At 41.9% G+C, this 22,836-nt stretch overlaps 2 protein-coding genes and 1 non-coding gene across 3 annotated transcripts in view; 1 reads left to right on the top strand and 2 right to left on the bottom strand.

Moving 5' to 3' along the window:
• Nucleotides 1–9,524, bottom strand: part of FAM83A (family with sequence similarity 83 member A) — a 10,073-nt gene extending 549 nt beyond the window's left edge. Inside the window, exons 1-4 of the mRNA XM_025209898.1 lie at nt 8,807–9,524; nt 6,875–7,042; nt 5,572–5,696; nt 1–153 (exon numbers count right to left, since the gene is read on the bottom strand). The exon at nt 1–153 is cut by the window's left edge and continues 549 nt beyond it. Of these exons, the coding sequence (XP_025065683.1) occupies nt 1–153; nt 5,572–5,696; nt 6,875–7,042; nt 8,807–9,337 (977 nt within the window). The 5' untranslated portion in view covers nt 9,338–9,524. The remainder of the gene's footprint in view (nt 154–5,571; nt 5,697–6,874; nt 7,043–8,806) is intronic.
• A 1,568-nt stretch (nt 9,525–11,092) lies between these two features.
• Nucleotides 11,093–11,165, top strand: TRNAM-CAU. The gene has a single exon. It is a non-coding gene; the product is annotated as a tRNA-Met (tRNA).
• A 3,530-nt stretch (nt 11,166–14,695) lies between these two features.
• Nucleotides 14,696–22,836, bottom strand: part of TBC1D31 (TBC1 domain family member 31) — a 34,447-nt gene continuing 26,306 nt past the window's right edge. Inside the window, exons 18-22 of the mRNA XM_006028465.3 lie at nt 19,747–19,887; nt 18,591–18,785; nt 17,996–18,146; nt 15,764–15,892; nt 14,696–15,058 (exon numbers count right to left, since the gene is read on the bottom strand). Coding sequence (XP_006028527.1) covers nt 14,913–15,058; nt 15,764–15,892; nt 17,996–18,146; nt 18,591–18,785; nt 19,747–19,887 — 762 coding nt within the window. The 3' untranslated portion in view covers nt 14,696–14,912. The remainder of the gene's footprint in view (nt 15,059–15,763; nt 15,893–17,995; nt 18,147–18,590; nt 18,786–19,746; nt 19,888–22,836) is intronic.

The following is a 22,836-nucleotide window of genomic DNA, read 5'->3' as shown; positions in this document are numbered from 1 at the left end:
AGGAAGGGCACTGTATGAGTCGCAGATCTCAGCCCCATCACTGGCTTAGACAAAGTGTAAAGGTGCCGAAACTCTTCATCAAAGAGCTCAACAACTTGACCAGTGAACTTGGAGAGGAAGTTTCGGTGAACCTGGCCACACAACCATGTGAAGCTGGAAAGGGAGAGAATGTAAAGGTCTCTGTTAGCCTTGTCCATCGGGAACTGGAGAGTAAAACAAAGACGATGGCAAAAGCTTGTGATTTTATACTCCTGAAATCTGTGGTCCAACCCTAGCAAGACGTCAGTTGGCTTGAAACTCAAGTCATTTAATGTCAGTCTTCTCTCTGACTTGGATCAAACTCTGTTATTACAGCTGCCTCTAACACCTTCAAGGAAACTTGTCAAGTTATATAACTTACTAAAGGGAGTGGTGAGAACGAAGGGCCAGACCTATTAAAGTACTTAAATGCTGCGCTGCTACACCTTATGTGTAGGTGCCTAGTCCCCACGGTAGGAGCCAGAATCTGTCCTAGGTGTCCAGGCTCCCCATCCAGTGCATAAGGAGATTCAAATGCTTCAAAAACGGACTCTAAATGATTGTCACTCTGAGGGGAAAGTCATCCCACCCAGCATGCAGCTGCTTTGAGCTAGCCAAGGAAACTACAGCCCTGAACTCTCTCCTTAAAGGTAGAAAAAAGTTATGTTTGCTCTTAGGAAGGATAGAGCAGGGCCTGCTCTTTTTTCAAAAAACATTTCCTGTGGTGATGCTGCAATTGCCCTTCTAGACAATCATTTCACAGTTAGATCACTTGTCTAAGAGGTAGGGGACTTGGTTTCCAATTTCCTCCACAGCCCAAGGGAAGTCAAACTCACATCTCCCAGCACCCAGGAGCATGCTGGACTCCTTCGGCTCTTGCCTATTTAGACCACTTTGTCCATCCCCGTGAAGCTATTACACTCTGCAGAAGAGTGCAGCTGAAGGCAAGATTTAACTCCAGGAGTGTGTCTCTGAAAGGCTTTTTCTGCTTGGTTCTGGTAAAACTCCCATGAAAGACAAGGAAGTCAGATAGAGACCACCAGCAACAAAGGCAATAAAAGGAAAAAAAAGAAATTGAGAACATTTGCCAGTAGGTCAAATCTTCACCACGAGCTGATTTCATGCTGTCTTCCTCAAGTAAAAACTGTAGTGTAGTTGCTAATGGGACAATAAACAGCCATTTAAAAACACTCATACTTGACTGTTTATTGTCCCATTAGCAACAGTAAAAGTACATTATTTGAAGGGGGTTTAAGCACTTAAATGCTATCTGATTCTACACTACAGATGTCCCTGAAAAACGGACAATACAGAAGTTGGCTGGGCCAATCTCCTCTTCTCTGCTTTTTTCTGACTTAAGCTTAAGGCTAATATGACAGTGTGTGATGGAAGTAAATGCATTAATGCTTTTTGGGGGCTTTGAACAAAGTAAAATAGAATCACACATAGGCACCTAATAGGTGGAACTGGATTGGGTCCTTCATGTACATCATCTACAGTAGTCAAATCTACCGTAGCCTTCCTCATTCTAACTGTGGGGAACACCACAAATAGCCAAAGTAAATATCCTGGTGGGAGAGATGTCTGTAGCTTCAAAAGTGCCTGCTGTCCTATTTAAATATTGTCCTTAGCCACTGGAGGCTTGAGTCCAAGACTCCAGCAAATCTTGTTGAACAATTAAGCAGTTTAGGAACTGTGCAAAGAATGCTACCAACATATTTGTGCTGTCTGAGTTGCTGGTTTCAAGTTTGCCAAGGCCTGGAATAATGGTTTTATATATTGGGACTTGAATAATTTCAAGTTTATGGCTTATGTAAATCCATCAACATTAAATACACAAATACGTAAAAGTTAAAAAAAAAACACCAAAGGGAAGAAGATATTGGGCCCAGTTAAGCTAGTTTTACTTTCATGACTGGCCACGTGTGAATGTTGTTCTGTGTCCTGACAGCAACACTGATATTTGAATGTCTAGCAAGCAGAAAGGGTAAAAGCTGACTCTCACTAACCTTAATGGGAAATCACTGAATAATGGAAAATTGATTAGCTAGGGCAAGTAGGACCTGTCTTTAAAGAAACTTCCACCTGTCTTGTGTAATGATTCTGAAACCTATTCATCTGTGTGTTATACTGTATTGCACTCTTCACCTTACTTTTAGAAATATTTAATTATACTAGGAAACTCATTATTTAGCTTTGATCTACATGTTGGGTCATTAGCACATTTTCCATTCGTTGGGTTCCTGGGCTAGAGGGGCTGGCTCGGAGTGGATAGTATTTTAACATTGCTGACAACTTAGTCCAAAAGCACTGTTCAAAACACCTTGCCTTATGTACAATTTTAAGTTGAACCATATGATACAAGAAATGCTGGGTGTAAAAAGATCTTATCAGCCTCCAGATATTGCTGTTTCATAAACCCAGTCCCTAGTTGTTATTTCTGTGAAGTAATGCCAGTGTTTTTACCTCAGGAACCATCCTCACTAACTTTTTCCATTGCTTCCCATTTCCTGAGTCAAAAAGCGCATGTTGCATCCCTTCTGCCTTTGCTGTGAGTTTGATTAGTATTCTGCCCTCTGAACTCTCCTGGAACCAGTTCAACTGGAAACTATCTAGTGTGCTTTGCATAAGGGTCTTGTAGTCTGCTTGTACAGTTCATAGTTACAAGGCAACCAGTATGCATGGTGCTCCATAGATCAGATTCAAATCTCAATTCATGATTTGTTTGTGCCTTAGTATTAGTTTTAAAAGCCTAATTTTTGTAGACATTGGGCATGTCTACATGTGTGCTTTAATGCAAATTAGTCTATTGTACTGCGCATTAAAGTGGTGCTTAAAAAATCATGCTAATACACTAATGCACAGTAAAATAGCCTACTACACATTAAGCATCACTTAAAACATGTGTGCTTGCACTACTATGCCTTAGTACCTCATATTGGATGTACTACATTTAATGCACATTAGGAAAAACACATTAATGAGCATGTAGACACACCCATTAAAGAGTATCTCTTGCAAAAAGGCCTTATTATTTTTACCCATACAATAACTCCAATAATTCCCTGCAAGAGCATGAGCTGGGACTAAGATTCATGATTTACTGGGGAACACATAAAGGGTAGCAAACCTATCAAAAAGGACACATGACAAAAGCCAGCAATGGCCTGTCTGAATACACAAACCACTGCTGGGCTCAATGGAATTAAAATACTTATAAAAGATGCAGTCCTGACCGCACCCTCCTGCTACCTGTTGGGGAGAAGGTGGTGTGGTTTGACAAGGCTTTTGAGGTTAGATCAGGATAGATGGTGTGTGTCCTGACTTTGAATATGGATTTTGGGAGTGGTCCTGTAAGCATTTTACAGCAAAAAGAAAATCTTTGCCAAAGGATACTGCATCTTCCTCTCTTTCCTCATGTCTTCTGTTTCTGCCTATGTTCAACCCAACATGGATCTGCTGTTATATTTTCCTCATGCTAATAATATACAAGTATCTTTGTCAGAAGATTAAAAGAAAACCCAAACTGGAAAGAATGAAATCAAACTTTCCGCTACAATAACTTTAGGTTGTGTCTGCCTGGAAACTGAATATCAAATTGATGCTCATCTCTATGACTTGCAGAGTTTTACATTGGCCAGGTTGTATCACTTCAGCTACGTTGGTGAAGTGGCACACCTTGCCTCTGTATAGATACCCCTTCCACCAGTATAAGAAGGTGCTTACAGTGGCCAGAACACCCAAAATCATGAGCTTGGCTGAAAAATCATAAACATTTTACAGACATTTATAATTGGGATCTTTTCCTTTTCCCCCTTGAGCATTTTGGATCCATTTAAGGCAGTGGTTCCCAACCTCTTTGCTGCAGCCCTAAACTGGCCTTCCCAACCCAGCACCGGAGAGCCTGCTGGGAGCAGAGTGAGGTGGCAGCCATAGCAGCAGCCCAGGGGTGTGGATGGGGGAGCCTCCATTGCCTGCTTTGTGTGCGGTCACCCAACCCACCCACCACTTCCGGGCCATGTGTGTGTGTGTGTGTGTGCACGTGTGTGCGGGCCCTTCACGACCCTACTGAGGACCCCCCCCGTGACCCTGACTTGGGGTTCATGACCCAAGGTTGGGAACCAATGATTTAAGGGAATATAAATGTCCTCTTGTGAGGGCAGATGATTAAATCTAAAACCAAACGAAGGCAGATGTTAGGTGGCAAAGTTTGAAACTGCAATTGTAAAACCCCCTGCTCAGAGGTCACCTGACCTGGAACCCCCTGAATTCCTTAGGCCCCTCCCTCTTTGACCCAAGAGCTCCCCAGCTGCCTGCAGTTGCAGGTCTGTTTGTGTACCTGCAGGCCTGTGCATGAGTAGTTATATGCTGAAATGGAGGTTGGAATTGCCTCTGGTGGAAAAGAGCCTAAAATCCATCTGTCTCACTTCCTGGGCAAGTGCTCTTATCACAAGGCTGTGGTATAAAAGTTGGGCAGCGGCAGAGCCCCACCGTGTTTGAACAGAAACACCAAGCCCTGATCCATTCTCTGAAAGGACGGTTGCAGGTATAACCCGCAGGGGAGAACTCTGGGCTCTCGTTCTTGAGGGGACAGAGGTGTCCAAGCTTTGGAGGGCAGGAGTTAGCAATCTGATGATTTGAATTTCCTGCAGGCTAGCTCTAGGCAACTTCCTGCTCAGCCTTCAGGCTTTTCAGATCACCCTTCTGCGGTGCCTAATTCTCTCTCATGGGGAGCCCAAATATCCAATTCTGCACTCTGGGGTCAGGCAGTTTCTAAGCTCTAGATACCTAAATCTTACTGGATCTAGAACTAGAAAAACTTTTACAAGAAGGCTTAAGTTTTCCAGCACTTTCCTGAGCCCAATCATTGGGGCTGTAGTTAAAACTCCGAATACTGAGGCTCACAATAATATTGCATGTGACCAACGCTGCATAATGAAAGTATCATGTGGTCTGTCACTCTAATACTAGGTCATTAAAAACCCAGTGACATCCCTTGCTGAAGTAAGGTCCCAAAGGTGCAATTCACAGAAAATGAAGGTATACCTTTTCCTGTATGCCACATAACAGGAATCTTTCCTTCCAAATGTGAACTTCCTCCTTTATAGAGAGGTTCCCCAGACAGAAAGTGAAACACTAACTTCTCCTGCAATAAGAGATCCCTCGGGTGATGGAAATATACTACATGATTCATGATAGTAATTTTTGCGATGCTCTGAGAAACAGGATAAGCACAATATTATCAGATTACTAGGTCCGCTATATGTTTGCTCTGCAATATTTTTTACACCGGCCTTGGACTTTTAAAGTGGTAAGTTCCAGCCCCTGCAAAGATAATACACCAGCTGTAGAGCTTGTTGATTTCTTAACACTTTTTCCCTGGTGAAGCAGTAGGTATTCAAAACTAAAAGATTTGTAAATAAATGTTGGTTCCAACAAAATTTTCAGTGATACAAAATTTATCATCTACATGTGTTTAAAAATACTGGTGTTTTCCTTGAAACCATAGTAACACAATTAATCTCAGAAAGAAATTGTGATAGTTGATCTCACCTGTATGATCCAGAGAGAACATATCTCCAGTCAGATATAATGAATTTTTCTTGGATTTGCCCTGAGAATTTCCTGCCTGATTTGGCACAATAAACCTCTCCGGTAACACTTCGGACTGAAATATTCTAACAAAGAAAAAAGTACAAGTATGTGTTAAATGCCACCACCCCTTGTTAAGATCACTGGAGATGCCTTGTAATTGTCCCCTCCTGTACTAAGATTTCATATTGTATATTTTAACTCAAAGTCAGAATGACACTTAGGACAAATCTCAAGAAGACATTTTCACCTGATGTAATGCTATTTATTTTAATGGCCAAACAAACTGGGGTATGACTATAGCTTTTTCTATCCAAAATGGAACTATGTAAGATCTTGCTGGGCTGATATATCCATAATAGTTACACAGCACACACTAAAAAGAGTTGGAGGTGCATGCCCATTTCCAAGAACAGAATTTGATCTCTAGGGTCAGATTTGCAGCTGGTATAAATCAGTGTACCTCGACTGAATTGCAGGGAATTATTTATACCAGATATGGAGGCTCTTACATGTCATCTCTAGAGTAACAGTGTGCAGGGCTAAATCCCACTTCCCTTCCTAGGTCCTGATTCTGCAAAGACTTATCCATGCTTAATTGTATATTGCCGAGGACTCTACAGGACTGCTTGCAATGTGTTAGCTTAAGCATATGTGTAAGTCTTCAGAGCAGGACACGAGTAAACTAATAGTATTAACTGGCTGAGTGTAGGAGAACATAGTTTAGCTCATATATAGTTTAAACCTGTTTTAATACCCAAACCAGAAAGCAAATTCATAACAAAAATCTTGGTCCCATGCTCTTTGAGCTTCTCTGGCTTTTTTCAGAAATTCAAACACAGTCATGAAAATTTGAGTTTTTCTTAAGTCTTTTTAATTTTATAACACGATATTTCTAATTTCTATACATTCATTTAATCACAAATCACAGAGAGAGCCCAGAATCTGTAAGATGCATTTTGCTGCATGGGAGAAATTAATTGATTTGAATTTATTTAGAAACATAGGGTGTGGTTTAGGGAAGACTATTCCACTTTCTTTTGCATAGCCAGACTAAGAAAATAAGTGAATGCAAATTGTGTAAATGGTCAATACTCATTGAGTTAGAGGAATGACCTTTCAAATAAAAAGGTGTATTAAAAAGGTGTATGTACAAATATTTTATTGTCTTTCAAATGAATGCCTGTGACCCTGAACTTAAAAGGCACCTGAGGGGCAAACAAGGTAACAGATGAGCATGTGAGCCCTGAGATTTAAGCAATACCTTTAAGTGATCCTCAGTAATCTGCACTTTGTCACACATCTCAGTGAAGAGCTTTATATTGTTGTGATCAAGCAACAGGAAGACAAAAACACTTCGTTTGTGAGCAGCCTCTAGCACATCACAGAATATCTCGGTATCAGTGAAACTATCCATCACGATAGCCAGTACCTAAAAAGAAAAGGCAGAAGAATAAGCAAAACAGATACACATAATTTAAGACTGGACAAGATGCTTGTAAAATATTATAATATTTTATAAATAAAATTTTATACAATATTTGTGTGTCTGTGTATATACAGAAATATATACGGGTAGAGGTCTCTGTTACTATTGAGCTCAAATAAATATTTTGGTATTGCTTTATTGCTGCTATAAAATGAATATAACTTTTATCTTCATAAACTCTTATCGATCAGAAATCACAGGAATCTGTAGGCCAGACTTTAGCATTGAGAAAAATAATAAGTCCTCTCAGAAGCCTGGGAAAATAGTTTAAATCAGCTAACATTCATTTATTTTATATGAGATACGCTCTGCTTAGCAAGTGTGTGAATGTGTCTCACACAGCAAAATCATATTAACAGAATAAGACTTATCCTATTGCTCCCCTTTGATTTTGAACTGAATCATAGAGTAATTTTATTCTGTGTCTTTATTTTCCCTAGTTTGCTAATGAGAACATCATGTGGGACTGAGACAAGGGCCATATGAAACTCAGCATATACCACACCTATTACTTCTCTCTTACCTCCTAGACCAGTTTATCCTATTAAAGAAGGAAATTAGGTTAGCTTAATATCTGTTCTTGACAATTCCACATTGACTGTTTCAGGTTATCCTGGAAGTACTTTATTAATTCATCATTTGTTCCAGTGTCTCTCCAGGAACTGAGGCTACTGCTGACTGGTCCATCATTTCCAGCATTCACCTTTCTACACTTTTTAAAGATAGCCACTAGTTAACCCTACTGCTGCATTCAGAGAATTCTGCCTTCCATGGCTTCTCAAAGGTAATTGCTAGGGATTCAGCAATTGCTGTTTCAAAATAAAATTATGCTTTTTCTAACTGCCAGCCCTGCAAACTCAACTGCATCATAAAAACTATTTAATTCTCATGCATCATTGCCAATAAGAAAGGTTCTGCAGGGCAGACTCAGCTCTCTGTCACCAGCTGCATCCCATTGTCTTCAAATTCTGGCCTTGGTAATACCTGTCCAAGGTTGTGTGTTGCACAGGTGCAATAGATGAGCATGCAGTAAACAATTCTACCCGAGGTGTATAAAGAACAGAGCCCTGCTTCCCCTTCTGTAGCTGTGTTTTTCTGCAAGACCCCTGGCAATCAAAAGGAACAATAAAGCAGTTGTTGCTTAGTGAAGAAAGAAAGCGTTGCTCTGAATACAGATAAAAAGCAGATCTGTCAAGTAAGCCTGTTTTCAGTGTCATTTTTCAGATATCTGTTATGGAGAGGCGTGTTGGTAATATTCAATGTAGAGGACCTATAGAACAATGACCAGTGCAATTAAATGTTACTTAGGTATGTTTCTATTCAAGATGAAGAATAAAAGTCTAGGTGCAATGGTGCACTAACTTCTAATGGAGAGCAAGGTTTGAATTTAACTCAGTCTGGGACATAAGTGAAAACTCATTTGCTTAGTCCTACTACTTTTCTGCCAAACCCAAAGTGCACTGTTGTTACCTCTCCCCCATTCACATTACAGATTCAGGGTCGCTGTGCACTACAGTAGCGTGAAGGAGAATCTCAGCAAAGAAGCATTCAAGCATGGAACCAGCAAGTGTCATGGCCAAACAATCCTAAGTGGAAGAGCATTGCCAGGGTACAGTATAAGGATCTTCCCCATGCTCACCACATTTCCCCAGGTTTTAAGAGCAGAGAGAAAAATCATATTCAGAGGAAAGAAGTCCCTCTCTGTACCTGACTTGTCTTGGTGATGCAGCGGCGTATGATGTCTCTGATGTTGCTGTTCTTGTCTGTCTGGAAATACACAGTGGCACTGGATTTCTCCTTGAGATAGGGCTTCTCGGCTGTAACCCATGGCTGAAGCAGGGCTGGCTCACTGCTCTCAGAGATCATAGGGAAGTAGGTTCCTGATGGGAGAGAGCCAGCGTCATTCTGTCTTGGCCCAACCTCACCATCTGTGTGAGATTCGTTAGCGTAGTATGGCTCCCTGGCATGTTTCTCAATGTATTGAGCTTCCACAGAAGATAGAAAATCCACCTCCCCTTCTTCGCTCAAGGTTTTGAGATATGCTTCAGTCCCACCATCCAAGAGAGCGTCGGTGGCTAATCTCACGCTCTCGTTGTGGCTGAAATCTGCTTTTGTCGACCGGATTGACTGATTCTTGACCTCCTCCAAGCGCTTCCTGATCTTGCCCGTGTATCTTGCGCGGTTCATGGTTCTTTCTCTCCACAAGCACTGGACGCCAATGACAAATGCTGTGCACATATGCTATAATGAAGGGATGAGTGAGGTTCCCATTTCCAAGCTCCAGATTCCCTTTCGTCGAGGAATAATTTGCTAAGGAAAATAAACCATCCTCAATACCTGCAGCAAATTGGCACCACAATCTCTCTCTGAGTTTGTTGGTACAAGTGCATCCAAATGATGAAGCTATCAGTTTTCAGCTGTTCTTAACCATTAGGTTCCAGATGGAGCATAGGTTTAAAGCTGATTAATTTGCTTATCTGAGGCACACACCCTGCCCCCAGGGCATATGAAGGATTTCACCTTCAGTTGTCAGGTCTGTCTGCTCGATTTTGATTTCCCCATCTTGCAGCCGTTCTCTGAAAAGCTGCGTGTGAAGGATGCACTCAGGCAAAAAAAAAGCAAGTCTGTTTGCAAAAGCTGTTGCACAACTTTTAAAATAGCTGGAGGCTCCTAACTTCCCAGAGCAGGTGGCACGGAGCAAAACACCACATGTGCTTAACGTGAAGACAGACATCAATTTGCCCATAACTTCAAAACAACACTGACCGGTGACTGCCCCTATTTTTTTTAACCACCTATCAGATGCTATCATGATAGGTGGTTAAAAAAAATAAAGGAGAAAAGAAAAGCTTAAAAACATGACTGAGCTTGACAACGCTGCATAACCAGTATTTTAGGGACTGTACCAATGTATTTCTTCAAGCCTGTTCACATTAGTGTGAAAAGAAACACGAATCAAACAAGCCTCTAGTTTGGTGCACGGTGGGAGTACTGACAGGCCGCTCACAGGGGTGGAAGCATCACAGAGCTGTCAACTCTGACCACTGGAGTCGCCCTCTTGTAATATGTAGTGTCTGTCTCAAAGGCCCAGCTCCAGGATTCATACGATCACAAGAGAAACGTCTCATTTACGAAACAGGGCCCAGATTTTCAGCAGGCACATCTCCACGAGATGCTATGCCGCTGTAGCAGCGAGCTGCTGCGCCGGAGCTCCTTGCTACAGCAATGTAGCGTCACCGGGCACGAACCGCGACAGCTACGCTGCTGCGCAGTAGCAGCTAAAAATAACCGTGCGGTGACAGAAACTGCACAAGCACTGGCTGACTGCTGCTGCGCAGTTGGCGACTCGTGCCGACGCAGCCAGGTGCTTATAGACACTACTCTACCTCTGGCTTGCAAGCTACATCTGACCCCTGGCGCTGTGTCATCTGGCTCGTGGGTCTCCCCACTTAGCTGGAAATTTGGCTGCCACATTGGGTACCTGATCCTGGCACGAGCGGCTGGCTGAGGGTGGCACTGCGCCCCATCCTGGCATGCAGGACCCAGGTACCTGATCCTGGCCTGCCTAACCTGGCCCCGTACCACTCCTCTGCCCCCCCCCCAGGACCAAGCCCTGGAGCATTGCTACTCTCAGAGGTTTAATAAAGGTTTAAAAGTCAGGAAAAGACCCTCAGACCAACCCCTGGATTCCTAACAGACTCTATCTCAGTGCTGCAGTTTGGGATGCTGCGCTTTGGGCATCCTGAGGGTGGAAGCGCAGCCTGTGCAAGCCCGGGTGCTAGGAAGCCGGCTCGCTGCAAAGACGTGGGGGAGGAGCTGCTGCTTGCTACAGCCCTGCAGGCTGCTCCCCCGCCGGAGGCTGCGGGCTCTGCCGGGAGCTTGTCTCCAGAGCCCCATTCCTCCTCCGGCCGGGGACAAGCGGAGGCGCCGCCGCGCCCGGCCGGGCTGGCTGGGGTGGGCTGGAGAGGCGGAGCGCGGGAAATGCTGCCAGCCGCCTCGTTAGCGCAGTAGGTAGCGCGTCAGTCTCATAATCTGAAGGTCGTGAGTTCGAGCCTCACACGGGGCAGCTGAATATTTTTATTTGGTTTTAATTTCATCCCTTTGGTTTGCAGGGTTGTAGCTCTGCCTCGGGCGCTCGCAGGGGAAGAAGAGTGGCTGCACTCTGCCCTTAGCTCTGTTGGGAGGTAGAGGTCGTTTTCCTGGGCACAAGGTGAAATGGAAGATATAAGCATGATGGTGAAGCGCAATAATCAAGTCAAAATAAATTAATATAAAAAAGGCAAGGCAAGGAAAGGAAAGCCTGGGAGCGAGAAGATGGTAATTTGAGTGAAACGAAATAATACATACCAGGCCCATCAACAGTCTCCTTTATTCTGTAACAGGGCCCCTGCGTTCATTTGCTTTGCTACGTGACTGCGGTACGTATTATTTCAGCACAGCACTGGCGCGGTGCATAGTTATGGATTCAGAAGCACTTCCGTTCTTGGTGACTCCCATCTTCTTCAGTAAACTCTGTCTGGCCAGCTCTGCTCCCGTGGATAAGAAGAAAACTCCACCGTTCATGCTTGAAGAAAGTGATTTTTTAAAATTTTTTCACAGGAACATTTTTAAAAATCAGATTGGGCATGCATAGATTTGAGTAAGATCTGCTCATCTACTCACAACTGAAAAGAAGTTGGGAAAGAATGAATAAAGGGTAACACAGGCAGTATGCTGTGGCCTTTTGAGCTCTGGTTTTTACTGATTTAGGTACTGCACACACTAAATTACAATATAATTACTTGTGCATATTGGTGGAAAAACCAGCTGCATACTACAGAAGTGTGACTATTTTACTGTTAGAGATCCTCCCAACAATGCCAAAATAAGCATTTGCAGATGTGCAGATCATGTAAGCTAATACTGTTAAGAAAACTGCTCCAGGGCCTGTCTTTATTTTCTGCATCTGTGTCCGTGGGCAGACACACACAAAAGAGGTCTTGCACTTCAGTGCAGAAAAAATAATGAGTGTACACTGAAATAAGCAGAAATAACAAAATGAACGCAATTCAAAAAGCAACTTTATGGATGAGAATTTTGGCAACTTTTGTCTACTGCGCAATCGTTCTGTTCAGTTTTGTTCAATAACCAGAGGGTCCCGACCAGATGTCTTTATGCTCCAAGGCATAACCCTCTTCCCATTTAGACGGAAACAGGATCCAGCCATCCATGAATCTGTTAGTCAGAGAATATTTTCTGGCCACAAAATACTGAAAAAACCACAGAGTTTTTAAAAAGTGTATTTTTATTGTTTTATTTCTGAGGAGGGGCTCAGTAGGCTTATCTGTAGAAATTAGTTTTACAGTTGGTTTTTGCTCAAGGCTTTGAGTAAAGAGTGTTTTAAGAAAAGAGAAAGGGAACGCAAAACAAATTGAAAGGCATAATTTCTTCATCTTCATGTCCTCCACATGTGCAACCACGATGAGTCAGTCTTATGCACCATAGTACAAAGCATCAGGCACACAAATAGAATAGGAACTGTGCAGTCCATGGGAATGTCCTCATTTATTCCTAGCCATAGCATCATTCTTGCACTGCATATAGGTTATTTGCATATGAAGAAACACCTTCCTAACTATATAGACTAATAATTTAGATATCAGTTTCTTAACATAGAGGTAAAGTCCATGCCAATGAGAGTTTTTGCATACACCACGGGAAGGGCAATCTTTTGCATATGCTCTCTGTATTTCACATTAAGTAACGTTGCTGACGTTTGTTTATATACCCTTTGTGGTGTTTTCCTTCCTTCCAAAAAAAAGTTCCTTAGTTTTCCAGTGTCAGATTACACCTTGGGGCTAGCAGATTCTTGGGGCTAGCAATACACTTAATTAAACAAATGATGTCCACGTGTGCTTGAGTCACGTAGTAATTCCACAGAGCAGGTTGCAATACATCGTACCCATGAAGCAAAAAAATGAAAACAATCCCCAAACAACCACTTTCCACGATTAACCATGCCAAATCTGAACCAGTTTACGTTCAAGCTGTAGAAGCTATTGTGAGAAATTCTACCGTGTGCAAACCATCACAAGATTTCTTCCTATGGCCTCTACTCGAAAAACAGGACCTGCTGTCTTGCAATTTTCCTTTTAAAGTAACCCTTCCACAGAGAAAGCCTCCAATAAACTCTCTCTCATACTACTTGAGTAGGATCTGGGAAAATCTTTTACTGGTGTTACAAATGTTCTTGGTACTGAAAAAGTGTGTGTGGTAGGTTCAACCAGCAGGCTATTTATCACTGATCACAATGGCACTCAAGAAATGAGTGCTACATGCCCTCTTGAATGTGGCCCGCACATAAAATGGAGAAACACTAGTGGGAAAGTTTCTGCCCTGTTGGCTAGAACCCGGGGCTCCGAGCCTTCCAAGGTAGCAGCCATTTCATTGAGCCACATACCCACTGGCATGTTCTCTTCCTCCTGCTTTCACATATCTCCTTTTCTTGCCTGCCCTGTGGACCACCTCCATCTGGGTAAAACATGGTTGTTAAGACATTTTGCTGGGAAGGTAGATATGTAGGTTCAATCTCCTCTGATATCCTGCTCCCAGGACTCTAGCATCCTACTCCTTAGGCAAGCACCCTAACCACTAAGGTATTGGGCTAAAAGGTAAGGGTCCCCCCTCCTCATCCAGCATGTAACACCCACTGGCTGCATTTTTTCCAGGACTTACCCAGCCTTGCACATGGTGTGCAACTGTCTGGCTGAAGCACATCCCTACTGAGCATGTTCTGTGTGTGTGAGTGGGCTTTCATTCAGATTTGAATTGTAAGATGTATAAATACCAAAAGCTGCAGATATGTGGCAGCATATGCTTCATACAGGCACATAGAAAGAGAGAGTTTAGTCCAACAGGAACAGGCAGGCTCCAGATTGACATTGGTGGGTCAAAGATTCCAGTCTTGAGTGTGCAAATAGCAAGAGCAGCATATATATAGACAAATACTTGAACAATGAGAGTTAGCTCCATTATTCAGTTTAAATTGTAGCTTGCTGCTCATTTTAAGAAGTCCACAAAAGCAGCTGTGTCTATTCTTTTCTCCTCAAAACAAAGAAAAACATATCGATGAGAAGCACATAGCTGAGAAAGTAGGAGCACAAGGCATTTCAGTACATAGTACCATGAACGATCAGCTCGATCTCCAGAATCACACATTTATTTTTCTTGGCTTAGTTATTCATATTCATTTTATGTAAAAAGTTCATTCTAAAACTCTACACACAATGGATTCCAGCCTTAAAGTTAAAAAGGAACTTGACTCAAATGATTTTACTATAGTATGAAGCACGAACCAGCAACTTTTACATGATGTTCTGTGACCTAGATGAGGCACAATCTTCATAGAATCATCCATAGCAACAGAGCAGAAGCAGATCTGGCCACTGAAAGTAGGATCCTCTTGCTCCCTTGGGAATGTATCAGATATTAAACAAGGAAAACACCCCAATGGAAAAAGAAAATCTATTAAACACTCCTGACAATGCAGCATTGTAACTGTTTCAGTTTTTTGCCCAGGATATAGTGTATTCAAATACTGACCAGGTAGTAGCTTTGCAACAAAAATGAGTTTATTTAAAAAAAAGAGCCCAGAATGAACTGCAAGGATAGGAGTATGCAAATATAAAACATCTCTAGTTAGTGTTTTATTATGTACAAAAATAAGTGCCAAGGCATTCATAATAAATTATACAAAATGAGTCTTTGATCACAACCTAAGTATTTGGAACCTCGGTGATTGATCAGGTGAGCTGTAACCATAACGCCTGCCTTCTCAGGCGGTCCATTTTGTGTCAGGGAAATGAGGGAGAGGATATTTAGCCCGAGCTTGCGAGGCGAGCTTTTCCCTGAGCTGTCTGACTTCTGCCATCAGTTCCCGCTCTCTGCATTCCAAGTCTTCTCGTCTTCTGTCTAAAGAAACTTGTGATGAAAAAGGCTCAGAATTAATATTTCAACTAACTGTTATAGACAATAACAAGGAATTCAGTTCCTTGTGGCTGATGCATAGTTATTCCTTATTTTGCAGTCACTTAGGAGACAGCTCTAAGTACTACAATGGGGAACAACTGATATCTAGGGACTGTTTATATTCTTTGTAAACTGGATCACTTCTGTATTGTACTTTGCCATATATAAAGAGAAGAGGCTCAAGATTTCTACGGTCCTTTCAAAGTATCAAAGAAATAAGGTTCCCTGTCATTTTGGGAAAATCTCACCAATATTTCTACAAGTAAACAAATTTTCAACAAGCATTTTCACTGGTTGTAGAAACACAGGCAGTATAAAACTGATTAACGGATATTAGTTTCTGGCTATAATGAATACACTCTCAAAACTGACAGTCATGCATACGTTATTGCCAATTCCAAAAAGTAAGTATATATATCTCAACCGGGGTATAGACAGAGTTAACACAACATCTCTCACATTTAAGTTCAATTGAAACATCTTTGCTTTTGCAATTCCTGTTTTTTAAAGGGAGCTCTCTTCAGGACAGAAATCAAACAAAAATAAAACCTAATCTGTGGATTTTGAAACACTGGGATGATTAATCGACTGTGGTGCTCAGGGAATGCTTCCAAAATTCAAATTAAGAGGCAGAATATTTCTAGCTAAGCAACTTACAGTGTGTTGAGGACTCTGCTGAAGATAAGTCATTTAGACAGACGTATCCAGACTTGGACTGGGCCTCTGGTACCAGTTGGATTTCTAAATCTTGCTGTGCAGACCCAGTCCTTAAATCACGCAGTCTCTCTGTGGGAAATGGAGGGAAGCTGTGAGATTTTAACTAGTCTTTACTGAAATCACTTTTTATTATGCGAGGCAAAACATTATCTGTTAAGAGTCACATATACCCGGAGTTAGTTAAACGGAACTGCCTGCATGTCAAGAACCCAAAGATGTATAGCAATTGCTAACACGGGGGGAAAAAAAAAAAATAAATAAATCAACAGCCTGGGCATCCAATGCTTTGTGTTTGCACAAAAAAAAAAAATCGCAATTTTCAGAAACTACAGCTGCCACAATGCAATACCCACTCCCCCCCAAAAACCCCAAACAAATAATAAGAGTGAGTGAGCTGCTGACAAAATGACTGAAGAGCAGGGTAAATTGTTGCATACTCCGATTTGTAGTTTCAGCAGGTGAATCTATTTAAATAAGCCGTCTACAGTTCACTCCACTTTAGAGATCAAGCAGGTTCCTGTTGTAGCCTCACCACTAGACAGATATTTTCTGATAGTACCCTGTTGGTTACCCCACACGTATGAATGGGAGCTCAACTGCAAGTTGCCCTCAAAGCAACATTGTTCAGGCAAGACCACATAGCATATGCTAGGGGTTTTTGATTTTTTAGACTCCAAGCACCCCTCAGAAAATGCCAGCTCTGAGCTTTCACCCATTTCTGACCATGGAAAAATAATAGAGGAATTCTTCTGTTGAAACAAACTCAGGAAAACCATAGTCAGACAGAATGTTTTTGACACTATGGACTCCTATTTGAAATCTCTGGGTTTATCTTGTGAATCACATGTTGGTGCTTGCACACCTAATTGTACTAATATTGTACAGCCCTCTGTGGCACCCTTTATAGGAACTCAAGGCACTCTGATTGAGAATCAGTGGCATATACATCTACATACTGCAGAACCCTGATCTAGGTGATACCACAATACAAGTTGCAGTAACAGCAAACCTGAAAATGAAGAGGCCACAAACAAGTGACTACACAGAATGAATGAAAGGGGACAGGTGAAGATACCCAAACCTTTTTGGCAACATTTCACACTTAAGAGTCTTCTAAAGAGGAGCAGAGGAACAAAAACATTTTACTGGATAGCAGGAGATACAACGTAATAGTGCTTTATCAAGAGACTTAAGTTCAGAGAGCCTCCAAGGTGCAGCAGTTAAACTTTCTGGACTGCCGTGAGCCGTTTGTGACTGAAAGTAAGAGGCTATATAGTACTGGGAGGAGATTTTCAGCCTGCTGAGCAAGGAACTGGGCTTGTAAATATATGGAAGGAAACAATTTTGTCCAATTTAGGATCAGACACATTGCCAGACTTTCCCCAGTGTTTTGGACTGAATGAAATCCCTGTCACAGGGAGAGAGATGGCACACATGTGCCTCAGTCGAGATCAGGGAGTGGTGGTAAAATGAGCAATTTTGCATTGCTTTGTGTTTGTGCTTTCTACCTGTACTTAGTACGCCCAATGGAGTCTACACTATGCAGTTTTTTCTGTTGCTATCTACTAAGCAGTAAGATGAAGTAGAAAAACCAAGAGTTAGATTGAAATCCATATTACAGGTATGAGGACAGTGCTGTGTGTCTGACAGAGGACGGTACTTCTGTCTGTAAACAAAATAATGCAGGGTGGGAATTTTTGTGTAACCTAAGACACTTCCTGCGGTTATATGTAAAATGTTATCTCATTCACGCAAAACAAAGTTGCAGTCAATTCCCAGATGACTGGAAATTAAAGTTTCCAACTGAATACAAATTTTCAAATGTTAAGCATGCTAACCATTCTCCTGCAGTCCATTCATCCACCCAATCACCATTCTGAAACAATACATTGTGGCCAAATTTTTAAAGGTATCTTCAGTTTTGCTGGTGTGTGGCCAGGCATAATATCAAGATTCTTATGTGCAAGAGTTAAATACTATCATTTATAGTTGTAACTGATGAACAGCAAAACTAGAGGCCAAATAGACTCCTTCAAACCTTTGGCCTTATATATACAGAAGACTAACAAATAATCGTCACAAACTGGTGACAAGTAGTTACTGTACATCGCTGTGGAACTGGCATCCATGCTGTGTGCTGTATGAGGAGGACCATATTGGTTTTATGCTCACCAAAATAGCCATCTTCACTTTGTAACTTTTCAGCCAGGTCTAACGCATCATTCATTTCATCTTCTAAAAGCTGCTTCCTGCGTGCATCAGTAATGGCTGTGGCTTCCTGCTCTGCCTCCAGCTGACTCGCTCTCTTTAGATTTTCTTCCCACTGTGCAACAGACATTTCTTTAATGAGTTTCCAATAAAAGTGAAAGCAAAAGATGAAGCCATTTGATTCTTGAAAATTACAGTTCATCAATAATTTAATGCAAAGAGTGAGTCACTGTTTTATATTCAGGGGTACAGCTTCCCTCCCCTCTCCCGCAAGCAAATAAAGAGGTAAATAGTTGCAGAATTACAACTAACTACACAGTTATAAAGACTTTCCCTTGTCCTTATACATCCAAAGAAGAAGAAAGAGGTCCCACTGTATTTTGCTGGTGCTCCTGGGACACCTCTAGCAAAACAGGAAAGAGAAGGCATTTGGGAAATTTTTTTTTTCTTTTTGGTAATCTCTCAGCTCTTCATTCTACAGCACACAGGAGTCAAGGAGACAAACAGTGGTTTCACTCTTTTATAGGTTGCATGTAAGAAAATAAAACAGAGCACTTACCTTTTTATCTTCTGCCTCCTTCATGACATTCAACAGCTCTGTTTCCTTTACTCTGTTATCATGAAGGAGTTTAGCAATCTCTTTATAATGGTCCTCACGGTGTAGGTCGTCACATCTTTGTTTCTGCGACAATTGGATTCTCCAGTCTGTGTCAATGCACTTCTGATCTGCCTTTGCTAAGCTTTCTTCAGCCAGCTAGGAAGATGCGATTCTTATCAGCACTGTATTTACTTTAATTTTAATTTGTTGCCCTGTTACAGAGAAAGGCTAACTTTTCTCTGTCCAATCTTAAATGTATTCCCTTACCACTGTTAAATATCTCTGTCAGTTCAGAGAACTCCCTTTGCAAGACATCCTGCTCAATGCCCCACAGCAATCGTTTCTCTCTCACCTCTGCTATCATCTAATTTTATACACTGTATGTATTTTTGAAGCGGGGCATAAACCTAATCTCTAATGTTATAGCTACCCCTCTGTTAGCATTTAGGCATGCACCTCATTTTAGGTACAACTACATCAGGGCAACACCACAATTTTATCACTCCTACCCACAGTCAATTATGTCCAACCAAACTAGAGGGAATTTAAAAACAATCATGGGCCTCTATGGTCATTTTTGGTCACATTCTGGATGCACATGCCAATCATTTGGGCAACGAATTGGCTTACACTGTTTTCTAACTGGGCAGCTAGTTTGTGACTGGAAATCTAAAAAAGCTGGGTACTTCATTACCCACATCTGAAAGTCAATGCCTATAGTTAGGATGTCCACCAAAGTGGATACTTCTGGTCATTACACTAAACACTCTTACTAGGAAGGTTATCTACAAGAAGGAACATGCTAATTCTCACATGACTTCCAAATTTGTGGTAGGGAAAAAGGAATCTTCTTCCTTTTCCATTTAAAGTGGTTGTGAAGTACGCTCCAGTCCCGGAGGAGGATGTCCAAAGTTTAAAAAGCCATGACTGGCATGATTTCAATATTCTCTAACTCTCTGGACTCTTGCAAAGATTGTAGCCAAAGCAAATTCATACTCAGAGTCAAAATCTAGACATTAGGGTACCTGGAGAACTAGAATTTTTTCTTTTAAAGATTTTCATGCTAGCTGGTCGGATGAGATATTCCTTCCAAAACTTCCAAGTAAATCTATCTTACCATCTGTGCTTTTTGCTTTTCTTCCCGATCAATTTCTATCAATCTCTGGACTAGGTGATCTTCAAGATCAGCTTTTCTCCGATTGGTGTCTAGCTCTCCTTTTACCTCTTGCATCACTGTCTCTTGATCTTTGACAAGTTGCTGTAAAAAACATTTGTGCAGAAAACTGCTGTCATTAAGTTGATATTTACATTAGCTCTTTAATATAATTTGCTTTTTTTGTTAACAGCTCCACTATAAAAAAGGAATACATTCAAGGATATTAGTTTACACACATATATACAGACCCACCTGTATAAAATAACCAACCATAAATGTCCAAAAGAATTAGTCTTTCCCTTGATTGTTTTATCCATTTCAAATTAAACCAATACACTGAGTATGAGTTACTAAGTTTTCTTCAGTGTTGATGTAACTTCATTCAGTGAACTTAAAAATTGGAACCTCCCCTTACTGAAACAGTAATTTTTTAACCAAACATTTCACAGCACTCAGCAAACAAATTAGATTTCATAGTGCTCACAACACAGGCATCCCCACACACATTATTTAACTGGTAAACTAGGCTACAGAATAATTAAATGATTTGCTGAGGGTCATACAACAAGGCAGCAGAGGTAGAAACAGAAGCCGTTTAGATTCGACTCTCACCAGTCTTTTCTAAAACTGATCACTTGTTACTTCCTTAGACTGAAGAACATGATCATGAAGATTAATTCCTTTAAACAACTACTGTCATATATACCACCAAGCATAACACACTCTTCTAGAGCAGCTTGTGTTATAAAGCTACTATATAGTTAGCTGGCTGTTTACTGAGTACACACTTAAAGAAGTTTAGACCAATTATGCTCAGAACATATTCTGTAGTTTCACTTAGCAAGAAAGTGTTAATGACATAGATTGTTATTCATAATTGTTAGGGGCTGGAAGGGACCTTGAAGATCTTTGGGTCCAGCCTCCCTGCTCTAGGCAGGAAGACAAGTGGGGTTAGGTAACCCGAGCGAGGTGACTGCACCACCTTTGGAGGGAGTTTATTCCAGTCTGGACACCCTGACTGTGAAGGAGTTTTTCCTAGTATTAAGCCTGAAGTAGCCTTCCAGGAGTTTGTATCCATTGGTCCTGGTCTTTCCCGGGGGTGCCCTAGTGAACAGCTGTTCACCGAGCTCCTGATGCACTCCTGATATAGCGGTAAGCCGCTATCAAGTACCCTCTCAACCTTTTCTTCTTTAGGCTAAAGAGGCCCAGGTCCCTCAGCCTATCCTCATATGGCTTGCCTTGCAAGTCCCTGATCATACGGGTGGCTCTTTTCTGGACCCTCGCAAGTTTTTCCACATCCTTATTGAAGTATGGCGCCAGAACTGGATGCAGTACTCCAACTGCGGCTTCACCAGTGCTGAGTACAGCGGGAATATTACTTCCTTAGTTTTACATGAGATGCATCAGTTGATGCACACCAGCGTGTTGTTTGTCCTGCTGACCACCCCTTCACACTGACTGCTCATATCCATACGATGGTCGATCATTACCCCTAGGTCCCTTTTCAGCTGTGGTGCAAGTCAAGCTGTTGCCACTGAGCCTATATGTATATTGAGGGTTGTTTGTAGGGCTGTGTGAAATGGCAGTGTTCTCTTTTGACCAGTGTTTCAATGGAACAGCATTTCGTTTCAAATTCTGTTTCAATTCAAAACAGCTGTTCCGTTTTGTTCTGCCAAAACAGCGAAACTGTTTCGATGTTTCTCCCATAGGATATAATGGGGAAGGACAAAATAGCCTATAACTTTGTCATTTCTGGCTTGATTTGGATGAAACTTGCAGGAATGGTAGTCCCTTCTGAGGGCATGTCAGGAGTTTTGCCTGTCAGCAGCTAGGGGTGCAGGGCCTCAGAACCCCCCTGCACCTATCTCCTTAACAGCTGGCAGGCTTTGTGGTCACAGCAGGGCCTAGCAGCTAGGTCTGCAGTAGTTTCCCCCACATGCCCCAAGACAGACACAGTTGCACAAGCACCCATGACACAAGTTTTGCCTGTCAGCAGCTAGAGTTGCAAAGCCCCAGAACCCAGAAGCCCTGAACCTCTCTCCTTGATAGCTGGCAGGCTTCACAGCTGCAGCAGGGGCTAGCACGCCTGCAGCTTTCACCCTGCTGTGCCTTAACACACACACTGTCACCCATGTTACAAGTTTTGTTTGTCCACAGCTTGAGCTACAGTTTCCCCCAAACCCCTGCACTTATCTTCTTGAAACTTAGCAGGCTTTGTGGCCTCTGCAGGGGCTAGCATGCCTGCAGTTTTGACCCTGCTGTGGCTTAACATACACGTGACATGAGTTTTGCTTTCAAGATTTTGGGGTGCAGTTTCCCTGAACTTCCTGCACCTATCTCCTTGAAACTCGGCAGGCTTCACGCCCTCAGAAGGGGCTACCATTCCCGCAAATTTCATCCAATCAAGCCAGAAATGACAAAGTTATAGGCTGTTTTGTCCTTCCCCATTATAGCCTATGGGTGAAATGTCGAAACAGCGCTGAAATGGTGAAACATTTTGACCTGCCTCGTTTTGTTTCAAGGCTGTTTCGACTCTATCTGTTCCGTTTCAATTTTGCTGTTTCAACCTCGAAACGGGTTGAAACAGCGTTGAAACAAAACTGGTGACGAAATTTCACACAGCCCTAGTTGTTTGCCCCCTGAAGAACTGCATTTGAAAATAAAAGGACAAGATTTATCAGAAGTCAACTTTTATATGCAAGCAAGTTGGGTCTTGCATGTGTGCAAAGTCAGTCCAGAAACAAGATTTGTCTAATAATATCTTTTATTTGGACTAGTTATGTAGTTGGAGATATTAGACGAGATTTCAGGTATCTTTTTACATGATATGAGGAAGGCATTTTTGTGCCTCTCCCAATTATACAGTTACTTCAATACAAGATAATACTAAACAAATCTTGCTTCTTGCAGATTCCCTGGACCATCACAGCTATACACCAAACCTAGAGTACAACAAGATGGGCTCAGGTACAGTTGAGATTTTGATGGTCTACCCCACTCTTTACAATTAAGTTGGCATTTCTGAAGCATCCTGCTGGCAGCTGCATGTTT

The sequence above is a fragment of the Alligator sinensis genome, unplaced genomic scaffold (genome assembly GCF_000455745.1).
Source record: "Alligator sinensis unplaced genomic scaffold, ASM45574v1 scaffold681_1, whole genome shotgun sequence".
Lineage (NCBI taxonomy): Eukaryota > Metazoa > Chordata > Crocodylia > Alligatoridae > Alligator > Alligator sinensis.
Note: the sequence above shows the minus strand (reverse complement) of the source record. Positions and strands in the feature narration are given on the sequence as shown.